Source organism: Schistocerca piceifrons, chromosome 4, assembly GCF_021461385.2.
Source record: "Schistocerca piceifrons isolate TAMUIC-IGC-003096 chromosome 4, iqSchPice1.1, whole genome shotgun sequence".
In the NCBI taxonomy this organism is placed as follows: domain Eukaryota; kingdom Metazoa; phylum Arthropoda; class Insecta; order Orthoptera; family Acrididae; genus Schistocerca; species Schistocerca piceifrons.
The window spans coordinates 263244904-263267652 of NC_060141.1; the positions used below are offsets into that span (position 1 = coordinate 263244904).

General features: G+C 43.3%; 1 protein-coding gene across 1 annotated transcript in view; it reads right to left on the reverse strand.

Annotated features, from left to right (window-relative positions):
- LOC124795276 (calpain-C) overlaps nucleotides 1-22749 on the reverse strand; it is a 449990-nt gene that overhangs the window by 51971 nt on the left and 375270 nt on the right. The window contains exon 5 of the mRNA XM_047259222.1: nucleotides 9025-9208. Within this exon, the coding sequence (XP_047115178.1) occupies nucleotides 9025-9208 (184 nt within the window). The remainder of the gene's footprint in view (nucleotides 1-9024; nucleotides 9209-22749) is intronic.

Here is a 22749-nt window from a genome sequence, read left to right on the forward strand (position 1 = left end):
CTCACTCCCTGTGATTTTTACCTGTGGGAAAATTGATAGGTCACGTGTGCTGAAATAATTCTGACACCCTGTAATAACTACAACAGAATATTAATAACACTGTTGCTGCTCTCTCTCAGACAGAACTGCTACACATGTCTCACAGCTTGATAAATCAGCACAGTACCACATTGACGGCAACAGTGGTTGTTTCCAGCATCTTCTGTGATGTTCGTTAACAAAGGTGAATCCTGCATCAGTCTTATTGTAAATATGTAAAAAGCATGAACTAAGAAGGAATTATGCTTATCCATTATGCATATTTTAGAACCGTGACTGTATACTGAATGTAAATAAGTTATACAGAACTGCAACCAGTCACTTTTTTGAATAATTATGTTTTATTCAATGAACTGGTTTTCGAACCTTTTCAGGTTCACCTTCAGATGGTTTCAGGGAGCTACATCATTACTGGTAGCATAATGCTGGGTGCTGGCTCTATGGCAGAAAGATGGGTCACACTTTAATGTATAGCCATGACTATAGCTTATCTGTCGATATGGATGTAAATTTAGTTTTTACTTGCTGCGGTAGTACAGGCTGGACATCAAAATGGAGGCAGACAGATGGACACTAACCAAAAAAAGGTGCGTATACTGTCGCAGTAAGTAAAAACTAAATTTACATCAATATCGACAGATAAGCTATAGTCATGGCGGTACATTAAAGTGTGACCCATCTTTCTGCCATAGAGACAGCACCCAGCATTATGCTACCAGTAATGATGTAGTTTCCAGAAACCATCTGAAGATGAACCTGAAAAGGTTCGAAAACCAGTTCATGGAATAAAATATAATTATTCAAAAAAAGTGACTGGTTGCAGTTCTGTATAACTTATTTGCATAAGAAGGAATTGATGGCACACCCAACTGATCTTACAGCTCTCCCTCCACAATATAATTGAACCCATCACTCACCTATCCAATTGCCAACTGGAATCAGACATATCTATGGAAGTGTTGAAAACATCCAAAGTAATTACTAGTTTCTAAGAGAAAAAGAGAAAGTGATGAATTATATCACCCCATTACATCTTTCTGTTTTTCTAAAGGACTGGAAAAAGTAATCTACAACAACTTAATAGAGTAGAGTATTAACTAATTTCAAACATGAGTTCTGAAGCCACAAATGAACTGAGATGGCTACCTGTGAGTGCACAAACACTATATTTAAAGCAATTTAAGCAAAACAGCACTTAGACTTCACCAAAGCTTTTGACATTATATATTTAAATATGTTGCACTGTGGTTTTGCTGGGGTGATGAACTGATCCTGTGTTGATCAGCAGAATGAACATTATAGAGGGAAAATCCCCAGCCAGCCTGATAATCAGGTCCAATGGAGCGACAATGCAAATTCAGTAAACAAGAACACTCAACCATGACAATGATGAAGTGGAAGACGCCAGCCAGCACCTCTGACAGTCAAATTTGTGACATCTTACAGCTCAGACAGGGCTTGTGAAGGTGCTGACTAAATAGGAAAACTGGGGCAAATGAAATCATCATTTCCTGCTGCCAACTTCTGGCTGCTCCACACTGCAATATTTCTGGGGGTTGCAAAAGTGCTGCTGTTGGAGAAGTGTAAGCCAGCTGACTAACATCTATACCATCCAAACCAGGTCCTCTTTCTCAGATTGTGCTCAATGATATCCACAGATATACTGCGTGCCAAACAAACCCATCAGTGTCAGCTGATAACTATGAGAAGACGACCACTTGCAATTCACAATGAGGTTGCCAGCTACAGAACTCTGACATTGCTGTCCACAGCTGGATGTCTCTACCAGAGTTACACTACTGTCCATTAAAATTGCTGCACCACGAAGATGACATGCTACAGACGTGAAATTTAACCGACAGGAGGAAGAGGCTGTGATATGCAAATAATTAGCTTTTCAGAGCATTCACAAGAGGCTGATGCCGGTGGTGACACCTACAACATGCTGACATGAGGAAATTCTCTCATACACAAACAGCAGTTGACCGGCGTTGCCTGGTGAAATGTTGTTGTGATGCCTCGTGTAAGGAGGAGAAATGCGTACCATCACGTTTCTGACTTTGATAAAGGTCGGATTGTAGTCTATCGCGACTGCAGTTTATCGTATCGCAACATTTCTGCTCGCGTTGGTCGAGATCCAATGACTGTTAGCAGAATATGGAATCAGTGGGTTCAGGAGGGTAATACGGAACGCCGTGCTGGATCCCAACGGCCTCGTATCACTAGCAGTTGAGATGACAGGCATCTTAACCTCATGGCTGTAACGGATCGTGCAGCCACGTCTAGATCCCTGAGTCAACAGATGGGGACGTTTGCAAGACAACAACCATCTGCACGAACAGTTCGATGACGTTTGCAGCAGCATGGACAGTCAGCTCGGAGACCATGGCTGTGGTTATCCTTGACGCTGAATCACAGACAGGAGCGCCTGCGATAGTGTACTCAACGATGAACCTGGGTGCACGAATGGAAAAACGTCAGTTTTTCGGATGAATCCAGGTTCTGTTTACAGCATCATGATGGCCGCATCCATGTGTGGTGACATCGCGGTGAACGCACATTGGAAGCGTGTATTCATCATTGCCATACTGGCGTATCATCCGGCCTGATGGTATGGAGTGCCACTGGTTACATGTCTCAGTCACCTCTTGTTCGTATCGACGGCACTTTGAACAGTGGACGTTACATTTCAGATTTGTTATGACCCGTGGCTCTACCCTTCATTCAATCCCTGCGAAAACCTACATTTCAGCATGATAATGCACGACCGCATGTTGCAGGTCCTGTAAGGACGTTTCTGGATACAGAAAATGTTCGACGGCTGCCCTGGCCAGCACATTCTCCAGATCTCTCACCAATTAAAAACGTCTGGTCAATGGTGGCCGAGCAACTGGCTTGTCATAATACGCCAGTCACTACTCTTGATGAACTGTGGTATCGCATTGAAGCTGCATGGGCAGCTGTACCTGTACACGCCATCCAAGCTCTGTTTGACTCAATGCCCAGGAGTATCAAGGCCGTTATTACGTCCAGAGATGGTTGTTCTGGGTACTGATTTCTCAGGAGCTATGCACCCAAATTGCGTGAAAATCTAATCACATGTCAGTTCTGGTATAATATATTTGTCCAATGAATACCCGTTCATCATCTGCATTTCTTCTTGGTGTAGCAATTTTAATGGCCAGTAGTGTAAATTCTACATGCGGACAACTTGGTGCCATCGTACCATCGAATGCTGGAGACTGCCTTCTGCTGACAGCCACCTCCCTGGTGGGTCATGGGCTCAAGCCTTAGACACCTACCTGTCCATCTTCTCAAGAAGGAGTTCTGCAATATAAACGAAAGTTGGTAGGCGTGTTTCCATGTCTGAAAGATCATGTCTATTCAAATTTCGCAACAGTCGCATAAGAGTGGCGCTAGTAGAGCCAATATGAGGATGCAAATCAGGGCTGCTTCAAATACGCGCCGTAATGGTCGTGAGCGTTAGTTACTTTTGAGACTGGACGTGGTGAGTTGGTGTTAGTCAAGAATGCCTTTAGGACGATAAATACGCCATTATCAACACCTCATGAGTTTGAATGAGATCGTGTGAAAGGTTATGAGAAGCTAGATGTTCCTTCTAGGATACTGCAGAAAGACTTAGCAATAATGTAGCCAATTACGTGACTGCTGGCACGGGGGTCACGAGAATCTACAGGAGCAAGATGACTGGGCTATGGATGGCCACATGGCATTACCGATCACAGAAGACCGTGGGGTATGGCTATTACGCATCGTACTGCATCTGCAATACCAATTTGAGCAGCAGCTGGCACCACAGTGACATATCTAAGTATTACCAATCGGTTACTTGAAGGACAGCTCCGAGCCAGACGCCCTGTACCCTGCATTCCAATGATCCCAAATCACCACCATTTGCGCCTTCAGTGGTGTCAAGCTAGAGCTCATTGGAGGGCAGGATGGAGGTCTGTTGTGTTTCCTGATGAAAGCTAGTTCTGCCTTGGTGTCCGTGATGGCCTTTTGTTGGTTAGAAGGAGGTCAGTTGAGGGCCCGTAACCAACCTGTCTGCATGCTACGAGGGTCGTTCAATAAGTAATGCCCCACATTTTTTTTAAAAAAGGCCATTAACGTACAGAGACCAACGTCCTTGTTAGTGCTTCACATTTGATGCTTGTTCTGTGCGCCGATGAAATTTTGAACCGTTCTGGCAGATGGCAGAGTCGTAGTACAGCGTCAAAATGGCGCCTACATACGACTCACGTCACAAGCAGCGTGCCGTTTTTGAATTCTTGTGCGCAAAAAAGAAACCGTGGTGAACATCTGTAAACGTTTGTGTGAAGTGTAGGGCGATGCTGCAGTTGACAGGAGTAGAGATGGGCGATGAGTAATGAAACTTACAGCCTCAGGAAATGTAGAAACAGAGCTCCATGAGCTGCCACGCTCGGGATGTCCTGTAACAGCAACTGCTCCAGACATGCTGAATCGTGTGGACGCCATTATTCGTGCCGACCGGCGCATTACAAATCGACAATTGGCTCTACAGTTGTCTGTCAGCATTGGAAGTGCGTCTCCAATGATCGAGACTCTCGGATATTCAAAGAGGTACTCACGATGGGTTCCACGAATGCTCACATTGGACCACAAGGTTCAAAGAAAGGCCATTTCATCTGAATTGTTGGAGGGTGTTGAGACTGACAGAGAGGCCTTTGTGTCATGGATCGTTACGGGGGACGAAAGCTGGTTGAACCACTTTGCACCGGAAACAAAAAGGCAATCCATGGAGTGGCATAATCCTCATTCACCTCAAAAGAAGAAATTCAAGGCAACCCGCTCTGCCGCAAAAGCCATGGTGACAGTCTTCTTGGATTGTGATGGCGTCATTCTCGTGGATGTGACGCCAAGAGGGTCAACCATCAATTCAGAGGCATACGTGAAGACTCTAAATAAACCCAAGAACCGTTTCCGACGTGTTTGATCGGACAAGAATCCAGCAGAAATCTTCCTCCAACATCATAATGCACGCCCACACACAAATCTGAGAACCTGGGAACACATCACCAAATTAGGTTGGACATCATTGCCTCATCCACCCTATAGTGCAGACCTGGCACTCTCAGACTCCATCTCTTTGGGCCACTTAAAGATTCTCTACGCCTACAGGACAAGAGCTTTTACCAGCAAGGAATACACCCTCTTCCACAACGTTGGCGTACGGCCACAGAACGTGACTACGTAGAAAAATAGGACATGGACCAGACATGTTTATGTATACTGCCACCAAATTCTGACTGTTAACAATAAATATGTTCTGAGAAAAAAAAGTTGGGCATTTCTTATTGAACGACCCTCTTAGGCACACTGGACCTACACCTGGGGTTATGGTCTGTGGTGCGATTTCGTATGACAGCAGGAATACTCTCGGGGTCATCGCAAGCACCCTAACCGCAAATCTGTACGTCAGTCTGTTGATTCGACCTGTTGTGCTGCCATTCATGAACAGCACTCCAGAGGTGTTTTCCAACAGGATAACGCTCGTCTATATACCGTTGTTGTAACTCAACATGCTCTACAGAGTGTCGATATATAGCCTTGCGGTGCTCAATCACCAGATCTGTCTCCAGTCGAGTGCATATGGGAAATTATCGGCGACAACTTTGGTGTCATCCACAACCAGCATTAACCGTACCTGCGTTGACCAACCACGTGCAACAGGCATGGAACTCCATCACACAAACTAACATCTGGCACCTGTACAACACAATGAGTGCCCGTTTGCATGCTTGTATTCAACACTCTGGCAATTACTCCGGCTATTAACGTGCCAGCGTTTCACATTTGTAATGGTTTATCTCACGCTTACATCAGCCTGTGATCTTGTGATGATAATCACTTCAATATGTTACCTAGATAAATGTAGTCCCAAAATTTTATTACTCTACATAAATTATTTTTTATGTTGGGAATTTTTCCGTCATTATATTAAGCAAAATTTGGATTATATTCGTCAATGCAAGAACGTTTCCACAATGGATCTAAAACTGTTTACAACGAGTTGGAAACATTACCAATACCAGACGATGTCATTTTGTTTAAAGAATGCTCTGACCACATTTCATTGATTGCTAGATAGGCTGTTGAAAGGGCTGGATCTGCGTCAGCAGACATTTTACTTGGATAATATTATCGTCTTTTCCAAGAATATGAAGGAGCACTCGCAACGACTAGGTTTCGTACAGCGCGATTAACGTTGAGTATCGAGAAGTGGTACTTCTTGTTGATGGAGGTAAACTATCTAGGCCATATCATTAGCTAATACAGCGTAAAGATTGAGCCGAGGTTGATATGTGTAGTGAGTGATTTTCTGCCACTGTAGACTACAAAACAGGTACAGTCATTTTTAGGATCATCTAATTTATTATAGAAAATTTGCCTACGTTGATAGACCATTGACACATCCTTTAAAGAAGGGTGTAAAATTCCAGTGGGTGGAGAATGTTGAGCAGCATTAGAGAAATTAAAGATGGCATCACGAACAGCCCTGTATTAATATTTCCAAATTGCGAAGAGGAATTTATTCTGTCCTATAACACAAGCAACCAGGCAATTGGATGCATTCTAAGGCAGGAAGTGAACGGGAAAGAACACCCAGTAAGATATGCATCAAGACAGTAAAATAAAGCCGAAAATAATTACTCGAGCCCGGAAAAGGAAATGTTGAGTTTAATATATTGTGGGATTCGGGGGGAGGTGGGGGAGGGTAAAGAGTTTTCCTGCGAAGAAGACCGGTGACATGCCAGAGAAGCCGAATAGTGGCAGGTAGCTCTGTGTGTTCACGGAAAAACACGAGTCTGGTGATTCTGTTCCTTCACTTTTTTTATCATTCAGTATTGGGGTTTGTAACTGCAATAATAATACATAGTTTTACGTGGAGGTTAGGACTGTTTTTTCTAGGAATTTGAGGGGGGGGCGCGGCTATGTCCGGAATCAACTGAACGAGAGACGATCAGGTTTTGCTCCTAAACTACGACGTTTACGACGAACTTTTCTCAGGGTCTTTTGCCTGCGATGACGTAGCGTCGTGGAATTGTGTTTATTTTGGATCTACGACAAGGGTTCACATTTTAAAAACGATTAGCAGTAGCAAAAGCGACGCAATAAGAATTTTAAACATTGTGTGGAGAGAAGAAACAACCGACGAAGAAACAAAAATTAAAAACAGCAACGCTAGGTGTAATCAAAAGAGTAAATAAAAATATAGCCTCTGGGCCGGTTAAAATCATTAAATCTCTACATAAGTTAATGCTCAGAACAGCTTCAGATGACAGAAGAAATTTTGTGGCTTTACTTTTCAATCAATATCTGGTGAACATGAAGCTAAGAAGTCAACATTTTAGCATCATTTTCAGAAGCTAAGTTGGAGGCAATCTGAAACATACTGTGTATAGATAGCGGGACGAGAAATGAGGTGACTACAGAAACTTGTTATTATTTATCCAACATTGGAAAACTTTCGGTGAAAATTAACGACGACATAGAATGTGAAGAAGAAGATGATGATGATAATGAAGAAAAGGATGCAATCCGATTGGTAGCGATAAAAGATTGAGTTTACTCGAAAAGAAGACTCAAAAGGTTTACGATTTAGAAACAGACACGATAGAAATGAACCGCACTTTTCACCACACTCACGGAAGATCACCATGAATTTTCTCTGTAATCTCGTGAAGTTGAGGCTGCTCGTCAATCATTTAGTGGCAGTGATGGATATCCAGTTAAAAAATATATCATGGACTTGAGGAAACAGCGATTTCAATGGGTTGAAGTCAACTGCAAATGCTTTATTTCGCGCAAAACTGCTTGAAGGTTTGGCTAAGCTTTTTATTCAGGATGAAAAGCGTCTTACATCGTGGTCTGCACCGAAGAAAGCCTTACAAGAATAACTCTATGTGAAAACAAGTGGTGCGGAGATCCACCAACCGCGGTGAAAGAAGGAATAGGAAGAGTGTCTTCAAGAACATTTTCTCGTAATGAAAAAATTGGCGGCTGTGCTGTTATTTATAAAGACTCGCTATTTCATTATGTGACTGACAAAACGGAAGACGATTAAGGCACAAAACTTTTACTTTATGGCGCTGGAGATATGAAAGAGTTTAAGGGAAAACTGAGGCATTACGAAAGAGCTGTGAAGACACTGCCGAAAAGAACTAACAAAAGTTACAGTAATGGAAATTTCGGGAACTCCAGTAAGAATAGTGCTGTAGACTCAAGTAACAGAAATACTAAAAGCGCTGCTTGGGATCCACACAAAAAGTGCTTCAATTGTAGCGTCAGAGGCCACAGGTCAAGTGATTGTAAATACAAAAGCAAGGGGAAGAGACGCTTCAGCTCTATAAAGTTCATATTTCAACTCAATGCACAAAGGAGAAGAATAATCAAAAGACGACAATGAATGCAAACACTGTTAAGAAGAGTATTAGCAACAGCAAATTTGGAAATATACGAATGGGTAACCGAGAGGTCCTCCTGCGAGGAGAGCTTCTGTAAAGTTTGGAAAGCAGGAGACGAGGTACTGGCAGAAGTAAAGCTGTGAGGACGGGGCGTGAGTCGTCCTTGGGTTGCTCAGATGGTAGAGCACTTGCCCGAGAAAGGCAAAGGTCCGGCACACAGTTTTAATCTGCCAGAAAGTTTAATATCAGCGCACACTCCGCTGCAGAATGAAAATCTCATTCTGGATAACTTTCTTATCTGTGCACAATATTACTTTTCCTTTACTCCACACAGTCTCACTTCACTAACTTCAGTCAACAAATGCAAAAGTTAGTAACATCGCGACAATCTAAAGAAGGCTCAGACACGTGCATTTCCAGAATAGATAGTCTAGTATTTACGTGACCAGCCAAAAGCGGTGGGTATTGGTGAACCAGTTTACGCATCTTGTTGCGAGTGGTGGCGCAGACCCAGCGAGTGAGTGTGAGAGGGGCGTACCTGCGTGGTGGCGGGCTGGACGGTGCAGGTGACGAGCGAGGTCATGTCGAGCAGCTTGGCGAGCACGCGGCCGCACGTGGTGGCGTCCTGGCGCAGGCCGACGCTCTCGGTGATGCCGCCCGTCAGGTCGGCCAGGCCGTCCAGCAGAGTGCCGTACTTGAGCGCCTCGTACGACCCGTGCAGTCTGCAACACGGCACAGGGCGCCGTTGTCAGCACAGCGTACATGCACGTGATCGGCTGTTGTATACTCCGAGTGACAATTATTCAACTATATCAAAAGAAACGTAAATTAGTTACAAACAACGGAGTGCACACACGTTATTCAACATGTAAACACCATTACAGATATTCTGTTTTAGGTTATGACATGCCGGCCGCGGTGGTCTAGCGGTTCTAGGCGCGCAGTCCGGTACAGTGCGACTGCTACGGTCGCAGGTTCGAATCCTGCCTCGGGCATGGATGTGTGTGATGTCCTTAGGTTAGTTAGGTTTAAGTAGTTCTAAGTTCTAGGGGACTGATGACCTCAGAAGTTAAGTCCCATAGTGCTCAGAGCCATTTGAACCATTTTTTTGTTATGACATGTTCGATATGTCTGCCATCATTGGCAGACGAACAGCAAAATTCTGCATGACCCACTGAAGTGTCAGAACATCGACGCTGTCGATGACCTCCTGAATGGCTGTTTTCAGATCAGAAATGGTTTTGGGGTTGTTGCTGTATACCTTGTCTGTAATATAACTCCACAAAAAGGAGTCGCATGTGTTCAGATCCGGATAATATGGTGCCAATCGAGGCCCATGTCAGTGGCCTCTGGGTACCCCAGAGCGAGAATGGGGTCCCAAAAGTGCTCCTCCAAGACATCAAACGCTCTCCTGCTTCTGGGCCGGCCGTAGTGGCCGAGCGGTTCTAGGTGCTACAGTCCGGAACCGCGCGGCTGCTACGGCCGCAGGTTCGAATCCTCCATCGGGCATGGATGTGTGTGATGTCCTTAGGTTAGTTAGGTTTAAGTAGTTCTAAGTTCTAGGGGACTGATGACCTCAGAAGTTAAGTCCCATAGTGCTCAGAGCCATTTGAACCATTTCTCCTGCTTCGATGGGGTCGAGCTATGTCTTGCATGAACCACATATTGTCGAAATCACGCTCACTTTGGATAATGGGGATGAAATAATCTTCCAAAACCTTCACGTACCGTTCGGTAGTCACCGTGACTATCGAGAAATTTTTCACCAATTATTCTGTGACTGGACGTTGTACACCACACAGTTACCCGTTGAGGGTGAAGAGATTTCTCGATCGAGAAGTGCGGATTCTCAGTCCCCAAAATGCGCCAGTTTTGCTTATTAACGAACTCATCCAAATGAAAGTGGGCTTCGTCGCTAAACCAAACTATACATGCGCGTACTAGTTCCCAACATGCCCCGCGGCCAACCGTGCAGTTTGAACGTTGTAACGCAAACCGTTTAGAATTTATGACGATTTTATTTTGTATAGTTCAGTATATAAAAGGAAATAATCAGTGACGTAACAAGGGTAACTGGCGCCCAGGATTCCTCTGCCTCGCTCTGAGAACAATCAATTTTTTGTTTAATCTTCATCTTTGCATTGACTGCTTTTTTTTTTTCATAGTTCCACACAGCTTCTTCCTGTTTTCTCGATTGATCTGTGTTCAGTTTTTTCAAGGCCTATCCACTGTGCCAGCTTATAACTAAATCTGAGGAGGGTGCGATGGGGAGATTCCCTTGTAAGTGAAATCGCCGAGCGGTCTAAGGCGCTGCAGTCATGGACTGTGCGGCTGGTCCCGGCGGAGGTTCAAGTCCTCCCTCGGGCATGGGTGTGTGTATATGTCCTTAGGTTAATTTAGATTAAGTAGTGTGTAAGATTAGGGACTGATGACCTTAGCAGTTAAGTCCCATAAGATTTCACACACATTTGAACATTTTTGAATAAAGTAAAATCAAATGAAACATATTGTCCCAGAGACTTTTCCAAGCCTTGAACATCTATGCAGACTGAAGCGATGAAGGAAAATTTGTACTAAGGCTGGGATTCGAACCCTCATCTCCTGCTCACTAAGCAGATATTCTAACCACTACGCCGCACTGGCACAGTGACTTTGGACACCTGCGTGGACTACACTGGCACACCTCCCTCCTCAATCCAAATTTCCATTAACGACTCAGCCCACTTGGTATTCCCCCTTAACTCTAACAGCGTTTGATTAACACAACTATATTTGGGTTTCAGACAGGGTCCTCCCTTTTCATTCCATGCTGTGGTGCTCCATTATACACTCATGCTCATAAATTAAGGATAATGCTGTTACATGGTGAACAACGCTCTGGTGGGCGGTTTGCGGGTTTAAATCACCTCGGGGTATGACCATGCGGTGCATTTGACCTGCGGTCGTAGCACGGTGGCGCTGGCAGAAGTCCACATACGCAGAGGTGTGTTGGTGCATGTCAGAGTACGGTGCAGCGAGTAAGTGTGCAGACGTTTTCAGAGGTGCTAATCGTGACTGTGTGTTGAAAATGGCTCAGAGAACACATATTGATGACGTTATGAGGGATAGAATACTAGGGCGACTGGAGGCTGGTCAAACACAGCAGGTCGTAGCACAGGCCCTCCGTGTGCCACAAAGTGTGATCTTCAAGATTATGGCAACGATTCTAGCAGACAGGAAACCTGTCCGGGCGCTACAGTACAGGACGTCCACAGTGTACAACACCACAAGAAGACTGATATCTCACCATCAGTGCCCGCAGACGGCCACGGAGTACTGCAGGTAGTCTTGCTCAGGACCTTACCGCTGCCACCGGAACAGTTGTCTCCAGACACACAGTCTACAGATGACTGAACAGGCATGGTTTATTCACCCAGAGACCTGCAAGGTACATTCCACTAACCCCCTGGTCACAGGAGAGCCTGTAAAGCCTGTTGTCAAGAACACAGTACATGGTCATTGGAACAGTGATCCCAGGTTACGTTCACGGACGAGTCCAGGTGTAGTCTGAACAGTGATTCTCGCCCGGTTTTCATCTGGCGTGAACCAGGAACCAGATACCAACCCCTTAATGTCCTTGAAAGGGACCTGTATGGAGGTCGTAGTTTGATGGTGTGGGGTGAGATTATGATTAGTGCACGTACACCCCTGCATGTCTTTGACAGAGGAACTGTAACAGGTCAGTTGTATCGGGACGTCATTTTGCACCAGCATGCAGGAGTGCAGTGGGTCCCTCCTTCCTGCTGATGGATGATAACGCACGGCCCCACCGAGCTGCCATCGTGAAGGAGTACCTTGAAACAGAAGATATCAGGCGAATGGAGTGTCCTGCCTGTTCTCCAGATCTAAACCCCATCGGGCACGTCTGGAATGCTCTCGGTCAACGTATCGCTGCACGCCTTAAACCCCTACGACACTTTAGGAGCTCCGACAGGCACTGGTGCAAGAATAGGAGGCTACACCCCAGCAGCTGCTCTACCACTTGATCCAGACTATGTCAACCCGTTGTGCGGCCTGTGTACGTGTGCATGGTGATCATATCCCATATTGATGTCGGGGAACATGCGCAGGAAACAGTGGCGTTTTGTAGCACATGTGTTTCGGGACAGTTTTCTCAACTTAGTTCAATGTTACGATCGTCTGCATCCACTACAGCCTGGAACCACACTAGAGATACCATTTAATAACTGTTCTTAGCACTTTTCGAACGGTAGACCATGGATTGTATAGCTGTCGTGACACACTCGTCCACTGCTGTAGATCGCACATTGCTTCCAGCGTTCTTCATCATGGTAACAGGAACTTCCCCAACAATTTGTGGCGTAACCGGCAGTCGGCTCCTCCCAGGAGCAATTCACAAAGCGTTACTTAATTCAAACTTCCGAATCATGTTCTTCAATCTCGGTGCGGGAAGAGGACCTGTCCATATTCCTTTAATGCGTTGATACTCGTGAAGAGTAGCAGCATTATTGGTGTTGTTTTGATAAAAACGAAAAATGGTTCAAATGGCTCTGAGCACTATGCGACACAACCTCTGAGGTCATCAGTCGCCTAGAACTTAGAACTAATTAAACCTAACTAACCTAAGGACATCACACACATCCATGCCCGTGGCAGGCCTCGAACCTGCGACCGCAGCGGTCACTCGGCTCCAGACTGCAGCGCCTAGAACCGCACTGCTACTCCGGCCGGCTGTTTTGATGAAACAGCTTTATGAGTAAAACCCTGCTACCTTGTTCAGAGCCATGTTGAATGTCTGTAACTGCAATGCACGCTAATGCTTGTGTTTCGCCCTACAACGCCGTACCAGTACCAGCGACGTAACAAGAACATCAGAGGGACTGGAGACACTCTACATCTGACAGCCGATGAGACAAAAAAAATTCGCGTTGCGCATTCTGGGGCGCAGAAGAAAGCTGAACAGCCTACTCTAAGCGATAGGTTAGCTCATTTCCCGTAATGTCCAAATTACTCCAGATGAACAGAAAAACCATGGAGTGTGCAATACTGCAGAGGTCATAAAGAAGGTCATCGAAAGTGGACACTAACGAGTGTTGAGGGTGCGCGCAGAATAATGTGGCCGGTTGATGGCAGTCGGGAGGGAAAGTGTGGGGACAGCAGCACTGGTGGGGGTTGCGGACAGGTGGTCAGCACACTGTAGGGGAAATGCCGAGCGCTGGAGGGGAAGTGTCTTTTTACACTGAAGCCTGCACTTTTTTGTAAATATTAAGTGAAGCCCCACCATGGCCACACATTCATGGTGACCATACAAAATGATGTACAGTCACCTCCAGTTTGGTTAGTATCTAAAAAGAATATTGCTGGAAATGCAATAAAACTGCTTTTATTTTCGCCTGACACATAACCATTTGTAGCTTTTAGAGAAGCGTCATGATTGGCGAATATTAGTTAAAACCTATATTTCTCTTGCTGCCATGTTAAAATTTGCTTCTTTTGCCAAAACACAGTGGAGTTTATACAATGTCACCTCACAAACATGATGCGCATACAAAGCTGTGAGAGAATTCTGAAACAGTGGCTTGTTAACTTTATTAAGTGAGGAACTCACGACAATAGTTTAGGAATACGCACTTCCTCTGTACAAAAATGTAATGTCTTCCCTTACATTGTTCCAAAACCCACAGCAATTCTCGTTTCACGAGCTATCAATAACCGTTAAAAATTATATTATTTCATTGAAAAAGTCTGTAGTTAGTACAACAAAACCGTAGATAATAACGTATCCCATATTAATCACGTGGCAAAATACTCTCCTCTATGTGTGCTATCATTAGCCAAAATCTCGTTTTGATATCTCAAACCATTTTTGAGATACTATGAATATGTTTCATTCTGGCCTTATCGCTGGCTCGCACAATCGCAAACGAGTGTGCTACATACAATCAGTTTTCTCGAGACTGGTGACAGACACAAACCTACACCTAAGTTTACAGAAAAATTCAATATATTTGCTAAATTTCATATAGAGCAACATATTATGTGATATGTACCAAATGGAAAATCATAGTGACCCCTATTTTTCATTGCAAACTCTTCCGATTTTGCGACTGTCTTACTTAAATGCAAGTATCACAATAACTATGAGTATTAACGAAATGATGGGCTTGTCATTATGAAGCTGACATACAGAGGCTATACGCAATGCAAAAATGAATTTTTTTAGGAAATAGTTTCTGTAAAATCGTTCGTGAAGGACTGCAGGGCATGCGCCTTGAATCCGTCTTCGCAGTGCATCGCCAAATAGCCGAAAGTGGGCAAACAATATTCGTCTCCCCCTCCCAACAAACAAATGGACTCACCCAGCGCTCTGGACGACAACTGGCCATTCCACACTGCCCACCGTATCCTGCGCAGACTATAGCATTGGTCGACAGCCTTATGACTGCTTAGAATATCTGCATGCCAAAAATGGTTTGAGAGTTTTCTTCTTGATGAAACATATGACTCTGGTAACAGCAACCAGATATATCGTCGAATTCTCTCGCTGGTGTTTGTGTTGTTCCTGGTCTTCAGGATATCCCGCTTCTTCTGAACCTTCAGAGCTATCAGCATACGTGGCTTCAGCACCTTGGTGTTAATTGAGAACTGAGAAGCAGCAATGTCGGAAAACAAGGGACAGCAGTGTGTGAAATGCATCCTTCAGTAGCTGCTGAAGAAATCATCTTTTTTTGTAGTTTCTTATTGACGCATACAGCGTCGCTTCACATCGCTTGTCAGGCGACAAATCATTTTGAGACATCGTGCACAAAGACACTGCTGACACGAAGACCCACCAGGGTCGTCAACGCTCGATGGCTTAATTATATATGTTGCTTGGAAGAAGCTGTAATTACGTCAGTCGCCCAAAGACACCGTAGAATGTTTCCACCCATCAGTCCTGACATAATGCACAAACATGCATATGTACCTATCAAACAAAAACGATATTCAACAAGGAAAGAAGTTAAAGCAGGAAATGTCAGACGTTTTTCTTCGTTTTCGCTTTTTCTTCTTAGTAATGGTTAATACTTCGTTAATACCGAAGCCGCCAGAACCGGTTCTTGTCCTAATGGTAAAATGCCTCAAACTTGTGATCAATCGTACATATCTAATTACGAGCAGACTCCAAAAATGAGTAAGTGATCCATGTCATGTAAACACTCCAAATATTTCACACACGAAAACTTTGCCTGAGACAGAAGTCTCTGGAAGGTACAGCCTCATACTCTTAGCAGAGATATATTGTTATCCTCACAGATAAGCTACTGAAAATTCAGTTGAGTTGCATACGGCCTAACTTCTAAAAGATGAGCGCGCATGCTCTGATTATAAATCCTACGTCACTGTGAAGTAAACATAGCTCCATCTGTTGGTGGCTAGATTGAGTTTGGTGTAACCTGCCTGTCTAGAGGAGTGTTTGAAGAAAATTTTACTATTACAGTAGGGTTTTTTTTCAAACCTTGGCTAGCTCCAAAGAGCAGATTTCTTCGACTTTATATCCGCAAAACCGGTTCACCGATGACACACAGTCAATTCTAGAGGCTTTGTTACCCGAAGTATAAGCCTTTCGTCTCAATATAGTGGAAAATACAAATCTTTGAATTCCATCCCCCCTCACAATATTTTGCATTGCATATTAGCTCTCAAATATTCATGTCTCTTTGAATATGAGGATGAATAAGAGGCCAAGTGTAATACGATTTATGACACCCATAAGCACTGGATTTCTGGCTTTACTTTAATACAATTCAGCGACTAAGAGGCAACACAGTGGGTGAAAGGTTTTTTGAAAATCAATCATTATTAAAGAACTACTGAAGCAGTCGAGACAGTTGAAGATGGACGCAAGGTCTGAAACACGCCCTGCACTTTGCAGTAAAAATAAAAACCAACCTCTGACACAACTGAAACACTTAAGAATTTATGCCCGAATCTAGTAACAGTGACTCGCGTATTAAATGAGGATTTCCTACTATGCATATTCGCCAGGCTTTTGATTTATAAGCGACATAGGTTGCAAGTAAAATGAATTCGGCAGACTTTTATCTGAAACCGTGATAGTCACTGCAAAAGATTTTACTCTTTTTACCAATTTCAGAAGCTATATCTAGTGACTGCTTAGCAACGCATTAGCAAGATTTCGCATTACTCTCGCAACTGAATGAGAAGTGTGATAGGAATTTAAAAAGCTGTGATGCTTCTACTCATCACTGAGTTATCTGTTCACGTAGGACATAGATGGTCCACCCTGTCATTAGGTCTGCTGCCTAAGTTCATAATGGCTGCACAGTTACTTACATCTCCTCAGTGTTAAGCAATTCACCAAACCCGATGTCGTCTCTTTAATACGCAAATTAAGACGTGACGTCAGGTAACGTACCGCCTCACGATACTACGTCACCAAGATTTCTTTTGAAGAAGAGACAGAAAAAAATGGCTCTGAGCACTATGGGACTTAACAGCTGCGGTCATCAGTCCCCTAGAACTTAGAACTACTTAAGCCTAACTAACCTAAGGACGTCACACACATCCATGCCCGAGGCAGGATTCGAACCTGCGACCGTAGCAGTCGCGCGGTTCCGGACTGCGCGCCTAGAACCGCGAGACCACCGCGGCCGGCCGAAGAGACAGAAATCCCGGTGTGGCGGTTTCTTTTTTTATCGTTACATAATTTTTACCACCGCAGACATATTGGAATTATCTATCGGAACTATTGCTAACGACTATTAGCTACTGGACGACGATTTCTTAATATTTTTATGCTTCTGCTACTTCTCTGCAGTAGTTGTCTTAAGATGATGGAAATGTTGCTTTTATATAGTAGCAAACGAGCGTCGTCAAATGTGACTAGTTCCTTACTATGCGCTCTAATAAACTGCAAATGTGCCTCCCAAAGCAAGTACCGGTCCACGTAACACTGCGTGACCCAGAAGAAATGGGCAGTATTCACGGATATGAGACGAACGCTCATTTGAAGCAAAAAAATTATTACGGACATATGCCCTATTGCGAATGGTTTCCGAGGTAGAACACATTTAAGGTAAAATTTGTTTTCAGGCTCGTGGCGCACACGTATGTGTCTTACCTACCCAAACTATTTGATGTTTTATTCTGGTTATTCGTGTTTGTACACGCGTTGGCTAAAATGCCACACATCTACACTAATGAGGAACACGAAGACATGGTGTGTAGTTACGGTTTCAGCGACGGTGGTTCTACTGCTGTCGCAGAATACCGTCGGTGCTTTCTGATACATCGATTCCTGAAAGTAGAGTGCTTACCAGACCTTTCAGCACATTGTGAGAAACAAGTATTCTTCAATGTTCCCATTTTTTTTCTGAATGTGTAGTTCAACAACCTATGCAGGAACAGCAACACATGGTTGTAATGGTGCATCGTAATCATACTATAAGTCCGCGGATACTCCTGCATTTTTTAATGTTCACTGACTGCTGTACATGTGTAAATGTGGAAACCTGACAAATTACTGAATAATACAGAAAATAAATAAAAATGTACATAAAAAGTGTTCTATCTCGGAAACTATTCAGAATATTGCATACGTCGAAACTATACTGACTATTCCTCCTGTGATACCGTATACACTCATCGTCCATATTGCGTTCTATCCGAAACGAGGATCTGATCAAACTGGATAGTAGTCAGGAACGAAACAAATAGCGTTTATCTGTAATTTTTAAGAATTCCACTACAAAATTTAAATATCTGTACCTGAATGTACTAGACCAAGTAACTGAATTTTTGTAGGTTAACCGATTCTTCCGTCACTTCTCGGTAGAACAATTTCATAACTATAAATGAAAAGCATAAATTTCGGATGCTCTACAGCAAAGTGTAGAACATCCACAATTTGTGCTTTTCATTTGTGTAAATTGAAGGTCGAGAGGGGAAGAAAGGTATGAAAAGTCAGGGGATCACTGCATTGTTTTCTCTTAGACAAACCTTTACCATTCTAGAGCAAGTCAATTGAAAAACGAGTATTTAGCAACGTACAACTGATGTAAGAAAACTAATAGTTCGGAAGGCCGGCCGCGGTGGCCGTGCGGTTCTAGGCGTTCCAGTCCGGAGCCGCGCTGCTGCTACGGTCGCTGGTTCGAATCCTGCCTCGGGCATGGGTGTGTGTGATGTCCTTAGGATAGTTAGGTTTAAGTAGTTCTGAGTCTAGGGGACTGATGACCACAGCAGTTGAGTCCCATAGTGCTCAGAGCCATTTAGTTCGGAAGAAGACAGAAATCCTTATGCCTCTTCCTAGAACTATATTACGAAAAATAATTTTTAGTTTAAGTACAAAAGTACAGTGATTGGGAACAGTCACGGAATACAACTTTGAAAAATCATCGGACAACTCGCTAGTTGTTACACTTGTTGAACTCAACTTGTTTCGGACTCTCCTGTTGTTAGAGTCTATGAGACACAACGTCATCTACGATACTCTGACTTCTTTGTATTACTTTAGAAAGTCAGCACCATCAATTGAATTTGTTACAGTCTGCAACTTATTATAGTGGTGATGTAAACCTACAGCTTTGAGAGTTTAGTGTATTCCTTACCCTGAACTTTGTTGTTTCCTGCTTCAGCTGAAATACCAGGTTTCGCCAAAAAGTTTACTTTTTAGATAGGTATAGAGTAATAAAAGCAGCGCATGTGTTTATGTATAAACAAAGACAATGTCTTCTTATGTAAACAGAGTTACTCCTCAGACTACGAAAATCAGCTCTTAGGCAACAGGAAGACGCACTGGGTCGATCACTACCTTCATGCCAGTAATTCCTGAGTCGGCTACGCTTTCTAACAAAGACCCGGCCGTTGCGATGTGTTGCAAAAGCACCTGACGGAACAAACGACGTTATTACAAAAACACAGAGAAACGGCTCCTTGTTCGTTATAATGCCCCGTTATCTACCTGCACTCGTCACGGCAGGTGAATATTTCTTTCTAAATTCTTAACTTCTCTAAATTCGTTAGTTCCTTCGATATACATTATAATTCTAACTCACTCAGCATGTCATAAGAAAGTGAAATCTATTAAATAATTTATACACTCGTATATAGAAAATTTATTGTGTTTTGTATTTTTCTTCAACTTCTGGTTGAAGCTGAACATTTGGCGAGAGATTGCAAGTACATGTGTGGGAGAATGGATTAAAATCTGTAGAGGATATAAGCCTATTTTTTTTTTCAAACGACCTAGAGTGGACATATATTATACGAAAGTAAAAATTATCAACTTTTAGTAAATAAAAGTACGCCCTATTACCCCTAGGGATGGGAGTGGCGATGAGAAGGGGTGGCGTGTAAAAATGTTCGAAAACGAGCTGTTGGCGTTTCTTTCCTGTACTTAGTTGACTTTGAATACTTTAAAAGTGTGAAGGACAATCCGTCTTATTTGTGTTGTTCAATGCGTCAGTCACGTACGAGGTAGAGCACTACAGCAAGCTAATAATTTTAGTGCATTATTGTCTCGGAAGAGTACTTGAAGTTACAATACCTTCTCTATAACAACTTTGAAGTGAAAGGTAGTAGAGTTATTTTTTATTTAAATAATTACACTTAATAGGTTTAATGTAAAATATTTCTTTTTTGGTGATAAAACTAAATTTGATCTGTCATGACAATAAATACAGTTAAAGAAAATGTTAGCTATATTTACATCATCATCATCATCGCACTTTAAAACAACGAAATAAGACATACACTGAGAACATACAGTACTTCAAAAGCAAGGCATTAGAAAAACCATCAGAAACGAGCAAAAAAAATTCCGAAATTAGGCAAAAATAGTACCAAAACTGGGCCAGAAGGGAAAAAAACCCATAGAATTTGGCAAAAATAAAACTAAAGTTAGGCAGAAATTAACACCAAAATTAGGCAAAAATTGACACCAAAATTGGACAAACATAGCACGAAAATTGGGCGAAATATAGCACCGAAATTGGGTAATCGAAATCGAGCAAAATAAGCAGCAAAATTGGGCAAAATGACACCGAAATTGGGCAAAACAAAACGGTTATTGGTCAAAAACACGCTCCGAAATTGGATGAACAAAAGCACCTAATTGGACGTACAAAGGCATCGAAAGTGGGTGGACGCATACTCCAGAACTGGGTTACAAAAGCTCTGAAATAGGACAAGAAAACCGAAATTACGCAAAAAGTAGCGAAACTGGAAAAAATTAGACTAAGGTTGGGCAAAAGTTAGCATCATGGGCAAAAATTAGCTCCAAATCTGGTCAAAAATGAACACCGAAACTGGGCACAAACACAGATTTTTCGTTTCCCTGGTCTCAAGACTGATGACGGTTCTCGAGACGCAATAAAAGGCGACGCCATCAACAAGCACGTCAGCCATCCAGGTTGTCAGCGACGTTGGGAAAAGCGAGCGCGAGCGCGCCGAAAGCGAGCCGGGCTGCTGGGCCGGCGACCGGTTCCGCCTGAGAAATCGCCTGCCCAGCCTCGCCTGGACGCCGTGTGCTGCCGTGCGTACGTAGCCGCCTGGCGCCGCGGCGGTAGCGGCGAGCAGGTGGCACACGCTTTCACGCACGCTTTCGGCGTGTTGTGCTGCCTCTTGTCAAGTTCGCATCTGGCGCGAGCAGCTGGTTATCCGTTTTCTATATCCCCAAAGAGGCGAAATACCCTCAGACTTTAAGAAGAATATAATAATTCCAATCCCAAAGAAGCAGGTGTTGACAGATGTGAAAATTACCGAACTATCAGTTTAATAAGTCACAGCTACAAAATACTAACACGAATTCTTTACAGACGAATGGAAAAACTGATAGAAGCCGACCTCGGGGAAGATCAGTTTGGATTCCGTGAGGCAATACTGACTTTACGACTTATCTTAGAAAAAAGATTAAGGAAAGGCAAACCTACGTTTCCAGCATTTGTAGACTTAGAGAAAGCTTTTGACAATGTTGACTGGAATACTCTCTTTCAAATTCTAAAGGTGGCAGGATTAAAATACAGGGAGCGAAAGGCTATTTACAATTTGTACAGAAACCAGATGGCAGTTATAAGAGTCGGGGGGCGTGAAAAGGAAGCAGTGGTAGGGAAGGGAGTGAGACAGGGTTGTAGCCTCTCCCCGATGTTATTCAATCTGTATATTGAGGAAGCAGTAAAGGAAACAAAAGAAAAATTCGGAGTAGGTATTAAAATCCATGGAGAAGAAATAAAAACTTTGAGGTTCGCCGATGACATTGTAATTCTGTCAGAGACAGCAAAGGACTTGGAAGAGCAGTTGAACGGAATGGACATTGTCTTGAAAGGATATAAGATGAGCATCAACAAAAGCAAAACGAGGATAATGGAATCTAGTCGAATTAAGTCGGTTGATGCTGAGGGAATTAGATTAGGAAATGAGACACTTAAAGTAGTAAAGGAGTTTTGCTATTTGGGGAGCAAAATAACTGATGATGGTCGAAGTAGTGAGGATGTAAAATGTAGACTGGCAATGGCAAGGAAAACGTTTCTGAAGAAGAGAAATTTGTAAACATCGAGTATAGATTTAAGTGTTAGGAAGTTGTTTCTGAAAGTATTTGTACGGAGTGTAGCCATATATGGAAGTGAAACATGGACGATAAATAGTTTGGACAAGAAGAGAATAGAAGCTTTCGAAATGTGGTGCTACAGAACAATGCTGAAGTTTAAATGGGTAGATCACATAACTAATGAGGAGGTATTGAATAGAATTGTGGAGGAGTTTGTGGCACAACTTGACAAGAAGGAGGGACCGGTTGGTAGGACATGTTCTGAGGCATCAAGGGATCACAAATTTAGCATTGGAGGGCAGCGTGGAGGGTAAAAATCGTAGAGGGAGACCAAGAGATAAATACACTAAGCAGATTCAGAAGGATGTAGGTTGCAGTAAGTACTGGAAGATGAAGCTTGCACACGATAGAGTAGCATGGAGAGCTGCATCAAACCAGTCTCAGGACTGAAGACAACAACTACAACAACAATATCTCCAAAAATTACTATCTATATCTACATCTACACGCTGCAAGCCACTTTATAGTGCATGGCGGAGGGTACGGTGTGCAGAAGCCTAGCACAGTCACTTCCAGTCGTAGATGGTGCACGGCCAGAAAAAACGGTTGGTAAGATTCAGTGTGACCATAAATCTTGAGAATTTTACCTTCATGATCTTTACGCAGGCCATGTGTAGGATGAATATTAGTTGACTCACGTTAGAAAGTACGCTCGCA